A 21,418-nucleotide genomic window follows, 5' to 3' on the forward strand; every position below is an offset into this window, starting at 1 on the left:
CACCACGTATAAATCATAAGGAAGTACAATAAATACAGTGTTTAGAATTACAAGATCTGAAATCCAGACTTCTAGGTTTGAACCCTGTCTCTAATTACTTAGTGGCTGGATGTGACTTTGGACTTCAGTCTTTCTCAGGTATTTTGTTTTTAAAATGGTGTTGTAATAACTAAAATGGTATGGTATTGCAAGGATTAAATGTTACTTAATACACATAAAGTTTTTTCAACAGTGCATAAACACAGTACTCTTTAAAAGTAAAATATTATTATGACTATGATCATCACAGGTGCTGATATGCCTCATTATCTGCCCTTTCTTGATTGTGTGTCCAAATCCCCCTGCTCAGGAACTCAGACAGTGCCCCTCTGCTGGCTAAGGAGCCCTTCCTCTGAGTGTTGCTGGTCTGGCACTGGCTCCTTGGAGTGCTGTTTTCAAGCAAGAGTGGGATGTTCAGACTGCTGGGAGAGTGAGTAGCTAGAGTGGGCCCTGCTTCTCAGCAGAGGTGTTCAGTCTCCTGTGGGGAGGAAACACGACTTGTCAGAACACAGCTTCGGCTTGCCCAGGTTTCCTGTTGTACACATGGGGCCTGGAGCCCCTCTGGGACCCTTGTCATGGACCCAAGCCAAGATTGTCACTTGTTGAGCCAGGAATAATACAGGAATCAGTCTTTTTCTTCTTTATACTAAGCACCAATCAATCTACAGCTAACCGTATCTAATTTTCTGAACCAGATGCCATGAATAACTGCTCCTGAATGTGTTTGCCAATAAAAGGAAAAGTTTAAGACTTCTAATCAATGCTGCTTACAGTCAGAATCTTGTGTGAGACTTATTTTGATCAGGATAATTGTTGGGTTAAAAAATGAATGGTTTTTTGAAATTGTGACAGTCGTGGGTGGCTATAGTGAATTAATCTTTGAAAGGATGGAAAATTGTCATTTTCATAAGGGTTCTTTTGCTCTCTAGCCCTTCAGGTCACTTAAGGAAAAAATATGACTTCTGGAGGATAACATTCTTTTTCAATGTGAGAAGAGGAAAGATTAATATAAATTTCTATGAAGTCACTGATGGTGGAGCAGAGGGGAAACTGGAAATGAAGCTGAGCATCTTGGATCGGTAGTGACCTGTAGAGCTGGAGCTATGGCTGCTGTTTGTGTTTTAGATAATAATAACTTGTAAACATGTGTCTCCAGCATGCCTTCCTCAAAGGAAGCCGTGTTTCCTGACTAAAGACTGTGTATTGCTTAGAGTTTAGAAATACCTGGGATTTAGCTATTGGCTCCATTGAATGGCCTAGGGCAAGTTAGTTAGCTCTTGGACTGTCAGTTTTTATAGTTATAAAGTGGGGATGGCAGTAGCTACCTCACTGTGGATAAAATTCAATGTGATCACATAATGTGATAATGTGGACTACAGTGCCTGGCATGTCAGGAGTGCTGAAAATGGGGTTTTCCTTCCACACCTTTGCAGGGATTGCCTGGCTTGCTCTGACCATTTGGTCTGGTGTGCACCTGGATACATATACCATGAAAATTTTCCTGCATTGTGCTTAGTGACTTAGAAGTGTTGCTGTTGACCTGTTTTTTTTGTGCTCTGTGGAAGGGCTAAGTGATCAGGAAGCTGCCAGATCCTGAAGAGTCCCGCTGGTAATTCTTTCTTCATTGGCTCCCTGGCTGGACAGTTGTGAATGGACAAGGATTCATGGATGCAGATAACTAGGCTCTGCTTTTTCAGCTATGGAGAAGTTACTTTGTCTTTCTAAGGTTGTTTCCTTATCCATAAAATAAGGATGCCAGTAACTTGGGAGGCTGTGTGGGTTCAATATGGGTAACATTCTGGCAGGGAACTCCAGAACTGCATGATGGTGATATTTTCATCATCATGAGTTGGCAACCGTGCTTATCCAAAAGTCATTTCTGGTGTTTTGCCAAATGTTAAGGCTCAGAAAATACCCTCTAACTCAAGGAAGATCTGTCTCCATTGCACAGCTGGAGGGGCTTGTATCCAGAAGGCAAAACAGCTGAGCTCCTAGGATTTCTGGGATAGCTGGCAGTCCTCCCTGAGCACAAGCTCTCTGACCTGCAGGCCAGGCATGAGGGATTGTAGTTAAGCTGGTGATAAACACTACTGCGGTATAGGCCTTAGCATACCACAGGTTGGTCTCTGCTGTTCACCTGCAGTCTAACGGTGGCTCATTCTCCTAGGCCTTAGTTCTGACATCCTTTCTAGGTGACCTTTAGGAAGACAGGGCCAGATCTGCCCTGCTTCTTGCTGCCTGTCCTGCTGTTGAGTGCAGAGTGCCCTTGCTGCCCTTTTCCTTCCTGGCAACTTTACAGGTGGCTAAACTGGAAGGGGGGGCTACAGAATGTCAGATTGTCAAGCACTGCTCTCCTTGTCTTTCCTACCTCAAATTCCAGCACTGTGTGGGAAGAGGTGCTTATGTGACAGAAGGATGGGACAACATCCAATACATGCAGAGGCCCCGGGAGTTTGTGATGGTTGGAGGAGCAGTGTCATGCCATTGGATCTCAGCCCTGGGCAAGTTCACTCTTGATTCGGTGAGACCGAGAAATGACAATGAAATGTTCTTGGGGTGAAAGTGTTTATACCTAGCTTTATTCTTATGGTGGTAGGCCAAGCACTAGAATCTCATTGTCTTGCCAGTGGGTTTCAGCCCCGAGCAAAGTTCGCTATGGACACAATGTGACCAAAGAAATGACAGTAGAATGTTCTTGGGGTGAAGGGCTTTATACCCAACTTTATTCTCACTATAGCAGGTCAATCACTAAAATCCCGTTCACTCAGAATGAGTCTTCATGCAGCAAGTTGGTCTCTGCCGCTGGGCCCGTCTCTGCTTCTGGGCCTCTCTGCTTGCACAGCCATCCTCTGGGCCTCTGTCCTCGTGCTGCCACCACTCCAGTCTTGCAGCTGTGCCACCACATCACACCAAGAGCACTGAGCGGAGTTCTTTCTATAAAGTCAACAGCCATGTATTGCCCACAGGTGTGCAGTGAGCTAGTCAACCAGGGCCAGGTGAGAATCCTGGCCACAGGAACTCTCATTTTATCCACACCCATCTGCCTCAGAGCGGGTCTGCAGGCAGCAAGCTACTCTTTGTCTCCCAGCCTCTCTACCCCGTCTCAGTCTCTGCCCTGAGTGCTGCTACCACTACAGCCTCTGCTCTCCTGCAGCGGCGCAGCCCAGAGCCCTGAGTGGAGCTCTTTATATACGTCAGTAATACTCTACTGCACACACGTGTGCAGTGGGCAAGCCAGCTAGGGCCAGGTGAGAATCCCTGCCATAGGAATGTTCCCTTTCTCTACCGGCAGCAAGGACAGCATGGAAGTGAGGGTTGAAGTCAGCTAGTGCCACTGACTGAAAGGGCTTCTTTAGAGCCCTGTGAGGTCTTGGCTTTAACTCTGGGGGATGTAGGGGTTTGTTGGAAGATGTTAAGCAGCAGAGGATAGTCGGGGGACACATTTTCAAAGGTCACACTTGCTCATGGCAAGATGGGTGATATTGTGACTGGAAATAGGAACATAGAAGACTGCTGCAGTGTTCCAGATGGGAGATTGTATGGGGCTTATCTAGGGCATTGCCAGTGTGGGTGTCAAGGAGCAGTTGCAAGAAGTTTTGTAGGTGCAAAGGAAACTGACATCTGAGTGCCTGCTTTGTGCTGGGAACTTGAAGTACCCTACATATTTTAGCTCACCTGATTGTTACAACAGCAGTGAAGGGAAGGTGGTATTTTTTGTCATTTTGCAAATAAAGAAACTGAGGTTTATAGGTTATGTAGCTTCCTGAAGTGTCTGGCAGCTGGTAGATTGAGGGTCAGGATCTAAACCCGATTCCATCAAACCCCCTGTCCTTTCTCCTCCCATTCCACCCTGTGACCCTCAGGACACAGCCCTCCTGTAGTAGTTTGGCATTAGCAAATAACTTTGCAAGGACTTGTTTATTAATAGTGATCTCTTTCAAGATTCCCATGAGATGAGGGAGCACAATTAATTACTCAGCTGAGGGATTAGAGACATAGGGAGGTTAAGTGACTTGACAAGGTTACCCATCAAGTGGTTTGGGGGAGACCGGGCAGAGGTGAGGTTTGGAGCAGACCAATTTGAGCACATAGTCTTATAGAAAACAAGAATTTTCCAGCCCCGTTTATAAATTTTTCTTTTAGTTCATAGATTAAGAAAACCAAAGTGGAGATGGAATGCAAGGCAAGTGCCTGAGGCTGATGGCACAAAGCATGGTGGTATCTTGGGGTTAACTTTTATAATCGAACTGTCTCCTGTTGCATAGTCTTTAATTAAAACAACAATTACTCCCACCAAAGACTTATCATCTTTATTAAGTATGGAGATTGGAGTAAGGGTAGGGGAACTTGTCTGTTAAAAAGATTTCACCAGTAGATTATTTGCTTTGCCCTGAGAATTGTATTGCTGAGCTTAATAATTAGAAGAATTCTCACTTTAACTCAGCTTCTTTTTTCTAATCGATATTATGAATTTAATGTTACTATTGGTTGCTATGGGGATACTCGAGATGACACAATGAGCAACATTTTGATGAGGGCCATGGGACACTCTTGTGAATTATACTGTGTCCCCATTTTTTGTCTGTCAGTCTCTCTTGTTACTACTAATTTATTTTTTATTTTTGATAGATGACTGCATTGGGTACAGTGGGGCCTGAGAATGAGTATAGAGCTTTGCCTTTTACTGGCTGGACACTTGGAATTATGAAATAGATCACTGTGTATCTTGTGCTGGGAACTGAAAGAACTACATTTGGTAAGGGGGAGTGAGGCCAGGGACTGGAAAGATGCTGAACTACAAACTGGAATTCTTTCACATTTTGCTAATGTGTGTCCCTGGATGCCATGTATCTTTATGATTTAACCCAACCTCATAGCCAGGGACCACACTTTGGCCAACTTCCAGCTGTCTACTGCTTTTTCCTCAGAAGTCTTGGGGTAAAGAAATAATTTACATTGGCTTGTGCATGTGTGGCTGATAACTGTAGGTGATGTAGTGTCCACCTGCACCACTGAAACCCCATGTCAAATGCTAGTGAAGTGATCTGGTTTCTGTAATCAGTGTGCTGAACAGGGGGAGAAGGAAGTGACAGTCATTTACAGTGTCACGTTTAGTCCTTTGCAGATGTGCTTACAGTTTTAACAAAGGCAGAAAAGAAATTATAGGGTAGGAAAGAAATGCCTACAGACAGCCTGCTAAAGCATAGAAGGGAGGAAACAAATATTTGTGTGTTTTAAGACTGCTAAGCCCTTGCTTACATATCAGCAAGCAAAATATTGGCATTCACTTCTGACTCGAGGAAGGCATCTCAGAAGTCTAGAAGGAAATGCCTAAACACAGGCCTTACTGAGGAAAGGAGAGCTGTGGAAATGCTCAGGATTATCTTATGAAAGCCTTTGTGTGTTTTGAAGCCTCTAATGAAATCAGCCATGTTCTTCAGGCCTAACAACTGCAGGTGTTCTTACCTTTCTTCGTTGTACCTTTTTGAATCTCTTTTAGGCTTCTGTCACCTTTTCCTATTTCATTGTCTTGGAATAATACCAATCAGATTTGAATTTTGTGTCCTAATGCAGAGCTGGTGTCTTGCCACTGGGTTTCAGCCCTGGGCAAGTTCGCTGTGGATTCAATGTGACCAAAGAAATTGACAGCAAAAGGTTCTTGGGGTGAAAGGGTCATACCCAACTTTATTTTCAGGTGGCAGGCAGGTTAGTCACTTAAATTCTGTTCACTCAGAGCGAGTCTGCATGCAGCAAGCCCGTCTCTGCCTCTGGGCCCCTCTGTCTGCACAGCTGTCCCACACAGCCACCCTCTGGGCCTCTCTGCACAGTCGTCCCACACAGCCGTCCTCTGGGCCTCTGTCCTTGGTGCTGCCACTACTCCTGCCTCTGCTCTGCTCTCCTGCAGCCTTGCAGCCCTGCCGCCGTGTTGCCCAGAGCACTGGGCAGAGCTCTTTGTATAGAGTCAACAGCAATGTATTGCCCACAGGTGTACAGTGAGCTAGTCAACCAGAGCCAGGTGAGAATCCTGGCTACAGGAACTCTCATTTTATCCACAGCTGGCTGGCTAATGACTCCTAGTTTTGATCAGGAAACAAGAGTTTAAATGCCCAGTGATGGTGATAGTGAGGATGAGGAGTTCTTTGTATGTCTAGTCCCATTTTCTGCTCCTTCGCCTGTGTTATAGTATTGATGCCTGGAACTTGGTGGACATATAAAATAAATATCTGCTGAACGAGTAAATGGAGATATATCTAATTCTTGGCTCCTTAAAAGTAAGTGTTTGGTCTGGATCAATAAAAAACAAACCTTTATTTTGTTGTTCCTTATAAACACAAAATCAAGAAAAATTGGCTTGAATTGCCACAACAGTCTGTAGCATGTACAAAGGCATAAAATCCCAAAGAAGAAAAACTCTCCCTAAAAATTAGTCCTGCCCTCTCTCTTTTGGTTCTTCCCTGCCTCTTTTCCTGCCTTCCTTCCTACCTCTCACTCATTCATTCTACAAATACTTATTCAACTTCTGCTCTAAGCATTATTTTAAGTGCTTGGGGATATTGTTATAAACAAAGTCCCTGCTCTAACAAAGATTATATTTCAGTGGATTAAGAGACATGACTGACCATAAGAAGGAACCCCATTGATGACAAGGCTTTCCAAGGAGTGAGGTTAGTGGTTGTGTAGGTCATGGGGTAATGATTCTCTTTTGTGAGAGATTTGCTGGCAAGATAGGCTGTGATTTCACTTTCCTTTTTATTTACATAACTGTCTGAGTCTCTGGATTATATTTTACCTGGCATGGAGGATCCCATTTTGGGACAGGGGTTTGTCAGTTATCATTTATATATTCCTTCTTGAATTTGGATTAGGTACCTTTGATTTATTTGGAGAGAGAAATGAGTAATGCACAGTGTGCTTCTGCTGAATATCTATTTTGCTATGTTGTTGACACAGTAGTGTATACTTTCTTTATATTCCAGTGTGTTTTATTTAACATTCCACTTATTCAGTCATTGGTGGGTTTTTTTTCTTCTTACCTTTCCTTTCTTACTGTTTGCCTCCAGTTTATTAAATGATCTAATTCATATTCCTAATGTCCCCACTCCTTCAGTATAGGTTTCAATAGTTCTAACACTAAATACACGTATCAGTATAAATTGACTAAAGCCCCATCCTGTGACATTCATTTGCTTAATCATTCAGAAATGGATAAAGCAAAAAAAGATACAGTTGAACAATGCAGGGGTCAGGGACACTGACCTTCTGTGCAGTTGGAAATAACGGGTATAACTTTTGACTCCCCAAAAACTTAGCTACTAATACCTACTGTTGAGCAGAAGCCTCACTGATAACGTGAATAGTCGATTTACACATATTTCTGTATATGTTATATACTATATTCTAACAATAAAGCTAGAGAAAAAAATGTTTTTCAAATTGTTGCAAATATCAAAAAATTTTCTAATATACTTATTGAAAAAAATCCATGTAAAGTGAAATGGTGTGGTTTAAACCTGTGTGCTCAAGGGTCAAATGTATAGGCTTCCTCTGCAAATTTTGCAATCTAACAGGGCAGTGAAAATAGAGAAACATAAGTTCAAATCCTCATCAGTAAATATGCCAGCAGAATTCTGAATAAACAGCAGTGAGTATATTGACTACACAAGCAACCAGGTCAGCCTGCCCTGTCAGAGAAGGCTTCACAGAGGAGGTGATCTTTGTTCTGGTTCTTGAAGGGTGGAGGCATACATATTGCCTCCCAGGGCCAGTTGAGAGAGAGATTTAATCGGTCCTGCTGTGATTACTGAGGTGATGGTTCCAAGGGAGACTTTCTGTCCAGGTACTGGACTTGGGGGGGATGATGGTTTCATCAGACACAGCCCAGGGTTGGTTGGTTGGTCAGTGTACAGAGCAGTTAGCGTGGAGACAAGGTTGACACCAGGACTACTTTTTTACTTGGTACTGCTATTCATCCTTAGGTTCAGACGGATGGGCCTTCAGTTTTCACAGTGCTGCATTCCAACATTTTGGATAGGTTACTTTATCAGCTCATTCACTTTCTGACTTAGGCATAGTTATAAAATGACTCAGGGGCTAATCACCCTGTCCTCCTGTCTTGCCAGTGGGTTTCAGCCCTGGGCAAGTTCACTATGGATTCAGTGTAACCAAAGAAATGACAGAGAATGTTCTTGAGGCGAAAGGGTTATACCCAACTTTATTTCCACAGTGGCAGGTCAATCACTAAAGTCCCGTTCACTCAGAGCAGCTCTGCATGCAGCAAGTGGGTCTGTCTTTGGGCCTCTATCCTCTGCTCTGCTCTCCTGGAGCCTTGCAACTGTGCCATGGTATCACCTGGAGCACTGGGCGGAGCTCTTTATATAGAGTCAATAGCAACGCATTGCCCACATGTGTGTAGTGAGCTAGCCAACTAGGGCCAGGTGAGAATCCTGGCCACAGGAACTTTCATTTTAGCCACACCTCCTCCTCAGGTGATTTAGAGTAAACAACAACTGTGTTTCTGTTGTCACTGTGTTTGGTTCCCAGCTCAGAGCCCCTGGAATGGACAGAATATCTTTGAGTGAAAATGTATTTGGGAAGCCTGGACACAAAGGGTTTCTTTTAGGAGCTTAGAAAAGCTCTTTGACATGTTTATTACTTGCTGAAAGCCCCAGTGAATTTTCCAATCTCCTTATTGTCCTTAAAAATTGCCTTTCTTTAGGTTGTGGAGTTCATTCTTTTATCTCTTCTGCACATTCTTAGGGGAGAGACATCTGGTGAGATAGTAGCCTTTCTGCTTTGTGTGCTTTCAGGTAAGAGATCATCAATCAGCAGCAGCATTAAATACTAATGTAGGAAATGGGCTTGCCAGATTATTTCAGCCCAGCCACTTACCTACCCTCTGTTACTAATGCCTGGAGTTAGGACCTCGTTTCTCTTCGTGCTAGAAAAAAAAGAAAAAAGGAAAATGTCAGTGAAGATGATGATAATTATGGTGGTAGAAACACTAAACTGAAGATGTGATAAACACTTTGCAAGTGTTTGCTTATTTAACCCATGTGGCAAACTTATGAGGTCCATTCATTTGATAGGAAAACCAAATCACAGAGATGTTAGATAATTTGCCCCATGTTGCACAGCTGTTTGCCTTGGGAACCATATACTTAATTGCTCTGCTGTTCTCCTTATTGAGAAAATTGAGCAAAATGTCTTGATAATTTGTGACTAGGTCTCACCCATTTGATGTCACCCCTGACATACTGTGCATTGGGGAGTTAAATCTCTTCAGAGCCTGTCAACAGGTGTTCTTTTGCATGAGACTTTTCTTTTTGTGACTCTATGTTGTGGCTTTTAAAGATCTCATTTTTTAAGTGTGTTTTTGTTTCCCTACCGTGTATGTAAAGGACCCATTTCAAAAATTGGAAAACCTTTTAGAAGCTGAGCCTGACTCCTAAGTCTTCATGGTTTCCATTTTTGTGGTCCTTAAAGGAGTCATTTGAGCTTGTCTGTCACAGAGATAACATTCAAATAGAGTCTTTAATTTCTGCTTGCATTTTTGTATTTTATATTTTGATTTCTGCCTAATAAATGAAAACCAAAAATGTTTAATAGTAAACTGAAAATGAAAACCACTTTTTCCTCCATGAACTTACTAATTTTCTTTCATCATATGATATGAACACAAGCCATAAAGACCTGGCCAAAACATAAGTGTCTTATCCTATGAAAGTCGCAATTATATTTGCATCGAAACTTACCTAAATAGTTCCACTGAGGATAGATTTTTTAAATGAAAATTTGTTTTATAATGAGAATAGGGGACCACAATACTAGAGAGAGGCTCCCTTAGTATATTTAAACTGTTTACTTATAAATCACTGTTTTCTAGAAAAGCTGAAGGGATGGCAGAGAAGCCTTAATCCTTTATGTAAAGAGCGTTGTCCATTTAAATTAATTACAAATGGCATCTCTAATATAATCTCGTATCAATAGGAAAGTAGGTTTTGTTATTCAAAAATTTCAATTTACAAGTCTTTAGTTGTAATTATTTGACTTAATTTGTAAGGTACTTAGCAGATAAGAGGGTTGCAAATAGACTTGAGTACAGGTAAATTTTCCTAGTGGTCTGCTAACTTCTTATTCAGTCTTGGCCAACCTCTGGTTATGATGCTGAGAGTTACTTTCCAGTCTTTCCTTTGCTGGCTGAGATCTGTTTGGCATACTGGAGTCCACGGACCAAAAAGTCTGTACCTTGCAAGGTTAATAAATGCATACATGCTTCTGTTGCCTGAAAATGCCCGTGGATCAACAGTTTGTTTCCTTGCCCTGAGAGGACTGGGATTATTTGGTTTTTGGCTTGGATTCTCGGGAATCCTCTGTGTCATCCCAGGGTTGTGTGTTGCTGTGCAAGTGTAATATCCACTAGCTTTGTCAGACAGTGTGTCTGGCCTGGCTGCTGTGGCTGTCATTGGAATTGAAACACACTGCTTGTTATTAAGGCAGGGATTGGCTGTGGGGGACACTGATGTTGTTTTTCACTGCTTACTGATTTAGTGAGTTAGAATGCCTTTCCTTTGGTGCTAGTGTTAGGTAGTTCAGTCCTATTAGTCATTTTGTAAGATTGTCTTCATATGTGATTTGTGTGTATTTCCTTGATCGTGGCAGGTACAGGATCAGGGACTGAGGAGAAGGGATGATTGCTTATGGAAAATGTGGAGAGATAATGGCTTTAAAAAATAGGAGATTGGGGAATGTAGGCTTCCTTTGGATATTAAGGAAATTCTTTAAATCTCTAACTTCTAAAAGTTGCTTCTTTGCTCTCACAGTAGGGAATTAGCTAATAAGTAGAATCAGAACCAGGAAATGTGTGGGTTAAATTTCTACCTGGTAAAGACCAGTATTTTGGGATCACTTCTACTCTTTTTTGGCTGCTTCCCATTGGATTTTTATAAGTTCTTATACAGTAGACACTGTCTTGATAAATATTTTGGCTGTATTTTGGGTTATTAGTAAATGGTAAATGGAGTTGTTTTTAACTCATTAGCTCATTTATTGAGTCTAACTATGTGCCAGACCCTGCTCTTGGTCCTGGGGTATAGCAGTGTACAAGAGAAACAAAATTCTTAGCCTTATGGAGTTTCTATCCTAGTGGACTTAAATTACAGAGTTCCTTATTGGAGAAGACCAATGTTCTGGGTGTTACTGCTTTGGCATACTGTCCTGAATTAAGAGAAGAGACTGAGATTCAAGTCCTAGTTACTGTGCTGACAGTTGTTTTTTTAGAGTTTATATTTCTACACATGGTCATGCAATTAAAAAAAAAAACGTAGTGAGTTTACAGATTTCCAAAGCATTACTCCAGGACATTTTAATTCTCATCACAGTGAACATCCAAGACAATATTTATTTTATAAGTTGTGATGACACACAGGCTCTGGTGAAGCTGTAGTGAAGGGGCCCTGGCCTTTGAAATAATGCTTAAAGAATACCATAGAGTGTATTTTAGAAAAATGTGAAAACTGAATCCCTTTCCAAATTTTAATTAGAAAAGGAACAACAATAAGGACATTTTCATTTATTCTGGAAGACCTCTTCATAAGGTCTTTGAATTTCCCTTTTGTCCTGTGAACTGGTAGGTTGCAGGTGAGGAAGGCTGCCCGCTCTTACTCAACATGTGCCTCAGAAACACTCACCACTGTATAAGAAATGCATTTTTATTTGTCTGAAATAATCATACAAAACCCATTCTGCTATGCACCTCTGTCATAAATCAGGGATACTTGCCTGCTAATCATGCGGAAGTATGGGCAATGAGAAATGAAACACAAGTTTTACCTTCACACCTCTTAAGTGACTGCAAAGGATGAACTTAAAAATAATAACATAACCTAAGTAAACTCGAAATGGATTAAAGACTTGAATGTAAGTCATGATACCATGAAACTCTTAGAAGACAACATAGGCAAACATCTCCTGAATATAAGCATGAGCAACTTCTTCCTGAATGCATCTCCTCGAGTAAGGAAAACAAAAGCAAAAATGAACTCATGGGACTACATCAAACTAAAAAGTTTCTGTACGGCAAAGGACACCATCAACAGAACAAAAAGGCATTCTACAGTATGGGAGAATATATTTGTAAATGACATAGCCGACAAGGCGTTAACATCCAAAATATATAAAGAACTTACATGCCTCAACACACAAAAAGCAAATAACCCAATTAACAAATGGGCAGAGGATATGAAGAGACAGTTCTCCAAAGAAGAAATTCAGATGGCCAACAGACACATGACAAGATGCTCCACATCACTAACCATCAGGGAAATGCAAATTAAAACCACAATGAGGTATCACCTCACACCAGTAAGGATGGCCAGCATCGAAAAGACTAATAACAACAAATGCTGGCAAGGATGTGGAGAAAGGGGAACCCTCCTACACTGCTGGTGGGAATGTAAGCTAGTTCAACCATTGTGGACAGCAGTATGGAGGTTCCTCAAAAAACTAAAAATAGAAATACCATTTGATGCAGGAATCCTACTCGGAATTTACCCAAAGAATACAACTTCTCAGATGCAAAAAGACATATGCACCCCTATGTTTATCGCAGCACTTTTAACAATAGCCAAGATATGGAAGCAACCTAAGTGTCCATCAGTAGATGAATGGATAAAGAAAGTGTGGTACATACACACAATGGAATATTATTTGGCCATAAGAAGAAAACAAATCCTACCATTTGCAACAACATGGATGGAGCTTGAGGACATTATGCTCAGTGAAATAAGCCAGGCGGAGAAAGACAAATGCCAAATGATTTTCCTTATTTGTGGAGTATAACAATGAAGCAAAACTGAAGGAACAAAACAGCAGCAGACTCAGACTCCAAGAAGGAACTAGTGGTTACCAAAGGGGAGGGGTGTGGGAGGGTAGGTGGGGAAGGAGGGAGAAGGGAATTGAGGGGCATTATGTTTAGTACACATGGTGTGGGGGATCACGGGGAGAACAGTGTATCACAGAGAAGGGACATAGTGGATCTGTCGCATCTTGCTGCACTGATGGACAGTGACTGCACTGGGGTGTGGGTGGGGACTTGATAATATGGGTAAATGTAGTAACCACATTGTTTTTTCATGTGAAACCTTCATAAGAGTGTCTATCAATCATACCTTAATAAAAAAATAACACAACCTTATATTTCATCACACCTTTTAATAAGACAGTTTAAAAATATTTAGAGTGAACCTTCATCAGGATGTTTTAATTGCCTCAGTACAATTGAGTAGTTCATCAGGTTGATGCCTTCATTGTGCTGAGAGCCTGGTGGAGGCTGCCTGGGGCCGCCGGAGAGCCACTGTTACTCAGTGGTACTTGGAGGATGACTGGGTGGACCCCCTTCTGGCCTTGGGATCTCATTTTACTCTGAAATGCATGTCATGGGAATAAAAGTCCAGGTAACAATGGCCAGTGTGCATAGAATTTGCATCTGTTTATAGGTGACTGATACTATAAGCTGCATAGAGTATCCTTGGTTATTGTGACCTTCTTAACAATATCTACTCATCCTTCTTGGTCCATTTCAAATGCCTCCATCTCTCCTGAACACCCACAAATGTCCATCATCTCTCTCCATTGTATTTCAGACAGACAGGACTGAGACGGTGGGTTTTTTATCACAGATTGACCATTTAGAAGCTGATCTTCACCAGATCACTTTGCCTTTCTGTGTCTTCATTTCCTCATCTGTAAGAAAATACAGAGATGATAAAAGTACCAGCCTCCTGGATGGTGGTTCTAGATGAGTTGGTGTATATGATGCATTTAGAGTGGGTCTTGGCTCTGTGCTGCTGCTCTTTTATCCACATGATTATATTACTTCCCCACTGGTGCATAGTTCATGTTCTGCTTTGCTATCCTGATTTATTTAACTTATCTGCCTTAAATTGTGGTAGGTTCCCCTAGTCTGAGATTCCTTGAAACACCTAGAAAATAGTACCTTGGACATGGTAGATGCCCAGTGACCATTCTGAGTTCATGCAGGATTTTGTGAAGAATTTAAAGCAGAGTGTTTGCTCATTCTGAGTTTGAAAGCCTTTGAGGTTGGGTGGGGATTGGTCTCATTTGTTTCTTAACTGCCGAAGCACTAAGGCCAACACTTGCTCGTCGTCACCCACTGTGTGCCTTTATAAGAAGGCCAGTCACTCAAGGCTAAGGACTTCATTCTACTCGCTCATTGTCACCCACTGTGTGCCCTTATAAGAAGGCCAGTCACTCAAGGCTAAGGACTTCATTCTACTTTTGCTGATATTACTAGCATAAATGAGATGGCTTTTGATAATTTTCTGAGCAATGTAGGCCAGGTTAATACTGGCCAGTAATTTCTGGAAGTGCTGTGAAGTAGCAGGACCATGATGTATGTACCTGGGTCTCTGCTGGCTGGGATGAGCACTGGGAGCCCAGGTGTGCCTCTGGGATTATGAGTGCCTGTCAGAGGAGCTGCTTTTATTCTGGAGAGCTGCTCTAGTTTTTTAGCCATTAAGGGAGTCCCTTTCATGATGAATAGAGAGGTGCCGGGTTGAGCTGGCTGGTTGTGGATCTTCCCACTGCAGTTCTTAGAGACAAATGGGATTGAGGACATTTTGGTTGGCTGATACCTGGGTTGAAAGTACTGAATTAAAATATAAAAGTGGTAAGTGTGTGGAGAGGAGCATATAAAAAGAAGGGGTACTTGTATTCCAGCCAGGTTAGATCCGTCTTTTCTAAGACAGGCACTTTGGCACATGCAAAACTTGTATGACTTAAGCATGAAGACTGCACTCCACTTATCTGTCAAACCCCATTCACATTAGCAAGAGGGTTGCTAGTATGAAAAACATGTGGCTATCGGAAGCCAGTGTTAGGAAGCTGATGAGGTCTTGACCTTGGGCTCTGGAAGAAGAACAAACAGCCTCTTGAGTTTAAGGCCAAAGATGCTGCTTTTCTCTGAAAGCTTAAGGTTGTGCCTTTAAGGATGCTTAATTTAATTTGGGCCTGTGGAACCAGGCCCAGGTAAGATGATGGATTCATTTGCCTCCGAAGCCTCATAGTCCAGTTTCAACAGGGTCTTCCTGCCCTGCTTTCTAGGCTGCCCATGTAAGTATACTAATAATACTCTGAGAGATTTTTAAGAATTTCCCAGAGGAATCTGGAGAGAATAGAAGAAACTTCGTGATAGCTTAGGATTGTTGATCTTCTCTCTTAAAAGTTATATTGTTTTGGCTTCTTCTTAGGCCACAGTTTTGTTGATGATTATGTTGTCTTTTCTCCATACTTTTTCCCCACTCTCTATGCTTCCCCATAATCCACATATTAGGGGAAATATTTTAATTGGGCTTCAAAAAGTTTTGTGTTCTATGTATGCAATCTAAAAAGCTGTTTTCTTTAATTGTGTTAAAACACACAAACGTACATGAATAAGACATAAAATAAACAAAAAATTTACCATCTTAACAATTTTTAAGTGTACAGTTCAATTAGTGTTAAGTGTATTCACATTGATGAGTAACCAATCTCCAGATCTCCTTTTATTTTGCACAACTGAAGCTCACTACCCATTAAACAACTCACCATTCTCCCTTCCCTGCAGTTCCTGGCACCCACCATTTTACCTTCTGTCCTTACGAATTTGACTACTTCAGCTATCTCATGTAAGTGGAATCATATAGTATTTGTCTTTTTGTGACAGGCTTATTTCACTTAGGGTAATATCCTGTGGGTTCATCCATGTTTCAGCAGGCGTCAGGATTTCCTTCCTTTTTAAGGCCAAATAATATTTCATTGCAAGTATGTATCACATTTTGCTTATTTATTTATTCATTGATGAACATTTGGGTTCTTTCACCTCTTTGCCATTGTGAATAATGCTGCTATGAACGTGGGTGTACAAATATCTCCTCAAGATCCCTTTTTTAATTCTTTTAAATGATATATTCAGAAGTAGAATTGCTGGGTCATGTGATAAAACTATTTTTAACTTTTTGAGAAACCACCGTGGAGTTTTTCATAAGCAGTTAAATTTTAAGAAATGCATTTCAATTAGTTATCTTGGGCTTCCATCTCCAAGTGACCTTGAGTTGCCCCTGTGTCATCCCTATGTTGGTGAGTTTCTTAAGTCATTCACGTGCCCCAGCATAACTCTGAGCTTCAGCAAACTGCCCATGGATCACTTTGGCCCTCACAGGTCAGTACCTCTCATTAGATTAGACCCAGAGGACAGCTTTCTTCTCAGGATCCAGGACTCTAGAAGCAAGTGGAATCTTATCTCACCTGGTGCCATGCTTCCTATATTTGTGTTCACTAATGGTTGGGGTGACATGAAAGTCTCAAAATATACTTGAAGGGAATTGACGATTAGATCAGGAAGTGAGTTGTCTATGGGCCATATTGGTAAACAGTGTTGTGTGCATGTAGGCAATGGGTGTAAGGGGTGGGAGAGAGAATCCATAGATGTTCCTACATCCCATTTATTGAAGTATTTGGTCTGGGTTGTTTGGAGTCGCCTCTTCTCCACATGGTCCTTCCATACTGAGGCCTCAAGCATGTAGGACTGTCAAGGACCAGAATGAGAGTCATTTGTCATTTCTATCAATGCAGAATTGATAGAGGCCATGAAGGGGACAGCCAACTCACTGTATGTGTTCTGGCCAATCTGTCCATCCCTGGTTTATAGGTGTGATTATTAGCAGTTCCAGCAGGTGCAGTCCCTCCATGAGCTTAGCCAGGAAGCTGTTTAGGATGGTTTAGATTTCAGATCATTAGGGGCTCTACCTACTTGGAGGCACATGTTGTGCCTGCTCCTTAATATTCCTTTTCTGTCCACATCTTCCAAGACCAGTTTCAATGTCACTTTGTGAAAGTTTCTCAGACCCTCACTTCTCCCTGTCACCAGATTTTGTCCTCCTTTGTACAAGTGTCATGTCTATCTCACCTGTATGCTGCATTTGCTATATTGTTGGGTCTGTGGCAACTGGTTAATATTTGGTTTATTTGCAAGAGACTGATGCAGTGGGATTGAGTACAATTAGTAGTTTCAGTCATGACCATGGCCCCAAATAGCTGTTTGACCACATCCAAGCCACTCACCCTCTCTTTCTCTTAAACAAGATTATATTAACTGAAAGAAAAAATAAGCAAGGGTTAAAAAATATTAGTGTTTTCCATGTGATATGTTTTTTGCTAAGGACTTTAGTTTCATTACTTCATTTAATCTTAGAAGTACAGTGAGGTATATTTAAATTTGGTACAGATAGTGAAGGGAGGTTATCTGCTCAGTTCAAATCCAGGTAGTCTAGCCGAGTGCATATTCTTTTAGCATGAGATTAGTGAACTAATGGTCCAGTTACAGCTTTGCAGAGCTAGGAGAAGCTCAACACCCCCAGCTTTGAACCTGCAAGCTGTCAGGTGTAGAATGAGCAGGAAGACCTAGGGGGAAACTGAGTCTTTATTTGAAACTACCAGGTTTTGGTTCATAATTGAAATGGAGTGAGTGATGCGTGCAAGTTGGACCATAGAGAAGTTTGTGTGCCATTAGACAGAGGCTTGAGAGACACAGTTGCTTTGATTAGGCTAAGGATGGGAGCTGAGGGAGAATGGGTGGCACTGCAGAAAATCTGAGGCTGAGGTCAATGAGGTGGCTGGAGAAGGCAGATTCCTGTGAGGAGGAGGGGCATAGGTTTTAGGAAACCTCCAAGGAGGACAGGGAAGTGTGGCCAGATGGAATTAGATAATCTCAAGGTTCCAGGTACAGTGTAGGCCATCTGTAGACTGGGCCTTAGGTGTCCAAAGGCCCAAGAAGATAGTAAGGCAGAGTCTGGGCACATGTGTTCAGTTGTGCTCCTTCCCCATTCTGTGCACTGAAGCAGAACATGATGGAAAAATTAACATCCCAAGCCTCTTGACACATAGATCAAAACATATTGATGGTGTCTTGCAACTCTGTTAATTTCATTGAACTATGTGAAGCTTAAAATTGATACATAGGCATCCCCCTGATTAACATTAAGTGCTGCTGTCAGTCTGACATAGCTGGATAAACCAATATTGAATAATCTGTTAAATATGTCACACTTGAACAAGGAGTGTAAATCATATTATATTATTTCAGCTGTAATTAGGTGGGAGATAAAAATCATAAATAGACGAGTTTAGTGAGTATTTCTTAGTGTGTATGCAGCATCACTGGAATTTCTTTCCTTTCTCCATGGGGAGAAAGAAGTTGACTGCCTTCCAAGTATTGACTGCTGTCCAGGAAGTGGGAGGTTGAGGGGTGACTTATGTAATCTTCACAGAGTGCGTTTCAGTTATAAATTAGATAGATTAGCTGCAATCTTCCTGAAGTTAATGACAATGGAAATGCAGCATTCTGAATTTAGCTGGAAATAGCTGGCTCTCCAGCTTGGAAACCTAATTGTTCATCAGGTTATGATATGTTTGACTTTTTATTTGCTTCCCCTCCTTTCCAGGGAGCTGCCTGCTGCCTTTATTTATCTGAGAATTAATGATGCAGACCAGAGCTTGTGGGTGAAGAGGGCCATGTACTGCTCAGTCCTTTGTTGTGCTTCTTCCCCAACCCACAGAGTAAACTTGATTATGAGAATAAATGAGGGACATAAACCTAGGCAAAAGAGATAAAGAAATTGTGTTAGGAGGGTACAGATGAACCTAACTATAGCTAAGAAATGGAGGTAATTCTAGTTTTTCTTCACAGGGTTGTTATGATGGGTAAAAGCACATGTTAAACCTTGAGGACAGTGCTACCCATAGGAGCGTTTCTGTACTTACCAGTTGCTTTCATTATTATAAGGAAAACAGTTATGTTTGTGATGGATATTCAGGATGAAATTCAAGAGCATAAACAGGTATCTGATGGGAATGGTTGTCTCTTTCCAAATGATTGGTATAGTAAAACAGGAAGATTAGGAAAGTGTTCTCATTTGATGCTGTTAATGCATCAGAGTATGTTACAAGCAGTGTATACTGGCCAACTTTTATTGAAAGGCTATAGTTTTGTTTTTTTTGTCTGGTTTTTCAAATATTACTTTGATCCACTTAAGGTCTTTATCTTAGTTAATGTAGCAAAGCATTTTTTGTAGTTTTATAAATAAGGACCTTACAACTTTGTGTAGGTGTTGTAATCATTTAGCAGACATTTAGCAAATGCCAGTAATGTACTGGATGTATGTGTGTGTAAATACTTTTGTATGAATGGTTTGCTTAAAGTTTGCTCCACCTGTGACACTATCCTCAGTTCTGTGTTCACAGAGATTTCCAGAAAGGCAGGTGGAAGAGCTGCAGTGGGCACATTCCTGGCTGCCAGAGGCATATTTTTAAGTGCCTTCCTCTTGGTTACAACATCATTAGAGCCAGTAGTTCTGGCCTGAGCCAATTGGACTATGTGAGCTAAATAGCATTGTCTTGCCATTGGGTTTCAGCCCCAGGCAAGTTGAGTATGGATTCAGTGTGACCAAAGAAATGACAGTAAAACATTCTTGAGGTGAAAGGGTTATACCCAAATTTATTTCCACAGTGGCAGGTCAATTACAGGCATCAGGATTCCTAAAATCCTATTCACTCAGAGCGAGTCTGCATGCAGCAAACTGGTCTCTGCCTCTGGGCCCCTCTGTCTTCACAGCCATCTTCTGGGCCTCTCTCCCCACACAGCCATGCTCTAGGCCTCTGTCCTCTGCTCTGCTCTCCTGCAGCCTTGCAGCCATGCCACCCTGTCTCCCAGAGCACTGGGCGGAGCTCTTTATATAGAGTCAATAGCAATGTATTGCCCACACAGGTATGGTGAGATGGCCTACCAGGGCCAGGTGACAATCCTGGCCACAGGAACCTTCATTTAATCCACAGGCATGTAGAGTATAGGCTGAGCTTCATGGCATTTGGGTCAGATAGTTGTACTGTTCCCTGTAAGTCAAGCTTTGCAGAATGCTATACACGAGACCTTTGAGAATTTCAAAGTATATTTTATAGAGCAAGGATTTCCAGAGACCTACAAGAGAACAATATAGAAGGCTGACATTTCCCCCTCCAGGCCAGTTGCTTGTCTCTCACTACTTTGAATAATAACTTCCTCCCACTTTTTATTTTGTGTGCTCAGCTGCAGTTAGTAGAATATAATGGCAGCATTTCAAGTTAGAGGATAAATATAAAACCTATCTGTTCACTAATACCAATTAACTGTACTTAAAAAAGAATGATTTCATATAAGGAGGAATAGGTTCGTACTTGAACGAACTAATGGTCTGTTGGTTTTAGAGCAGATCACAAAAAGAAATTGTGGCTTCACCTGCCGATTTCTCAGTCCTTGGAGGTGCATGTTCTATGTTGGAGAACTCTGGGGGAGGGCTTAGAACCACAGAAGAACTGAGCATGACCAGCTCTGCGGTCACCCTGGCTATAGTGCTTCTATGGCTTCTGGATCTTAATGTGTAAACTCCCACTCACCACCACCAAATCTACTAACCCACCCAGAGACAGAGAGCTTGGTACATCTATCTATAGGTTGTTCTTTGATAATTTACCTTTCTGTTCTAAGACCTTTTTTTTTTAATTTTGGTATCATTAATCTACAATTACACAAGGAACATTATGTTTACTAGGCTCCCCCATTCACCAAGTCCCCCCCACAAACCCCATTTCAGGCACTGTCCATCAGCGTAGTAACATGCTGTAGAGTCACTGCTTGTCTTCTCTGTGTTGCACATCCCTCCCTGTGCCTCCCGCCATATTATACATGCTAATTGTGATGCTGCCTTCCTTCCCCCCTACCCCCTTATCCCTCCTTTCCCACCCTCCCACCCATCCTCCACAGTCCCTTTCCCTTTGGTAACTGTTAGACCATTCTTGGGTTCTGTGATTCTGCTGCTGCTGTTTTGTTCCTTCAGTTTTTTCTTTGTTCTTATATTCCACATATGAGTGAAATCATTTGATACGTCTTTCTCCACCTGGCTTATTTCACTGAGCATAATACCCTCTAGCTCCATCCATGTTGTTGCAAATGGCAGGATTTGTTTTCTTATGGCTGAATAATATTCCATTGTGTGTATGTAACACATCTTCTTTATCCATTCATCTACTGATGGACACTTAGGTTGCTTCCATTTCTTGGCTATTGTAAATAGTGCTGCGATAAACATAGGGGTGCATTTGTCTTTTTCAAACTGGGCTTCTGTATTCTTAGGGTAAATTCCTAAAAGTGGAATTCCTGGGTCAAATGGTATTTCTATTTTGAGCGTTTTGAGGAACCTCCATACTCCTTTCCACAATGGTTGAACTAATTTACATTCCCACCAGCAGTGTAGGAGGGTTCCCCTTTCTCCACAACCTCGCCAACATTTGT

General features: G+C 41.7%; 1 protein-coding gene across 4 annotated transcripts in view; it reads left to right on the top strand.

Annotated features, from left to right (window-relative positions):
* Positions 1–21,418, top strand: part of AUTS2 (activator of transcription and developmental regulator AUTS2) — a 1,201,476-nt gene that overhangs the window by 145,178 nt on the left and 1,034,880 nt on the right. For 2 of the 4 annotated variants that reach the window (XM_073215214.1, XM_073215215.1), the window contains exon 2: positions 2,420–2,560. The exons of the other annotated variants lie outside the window; for them this stretch is intronic. In XM_073215214.1, coding sequence (XP_073071315.1) covers positions 2,420–2,560 — 141 coding nt within the window. The remainder of the gene's footprint in view (positions 1–2,419; positions 2,561–21,418) is intronic. 4 annotated transcript variants of the gene reach the window in all.

This window comes from Manis javanica, chromosome 10 (genome assembly GCF_040802235.1).
Source record: "Manis javanica isolate MJ-LG chromosome 10, MJ_LKY, whole genome shotgun sequence".
Classification (NCBI taxonomy): Eukaryota; Metazoa; Chordata; class Mammalia; order Pholidota; family Manidae; genus Manis; species Manis javanica.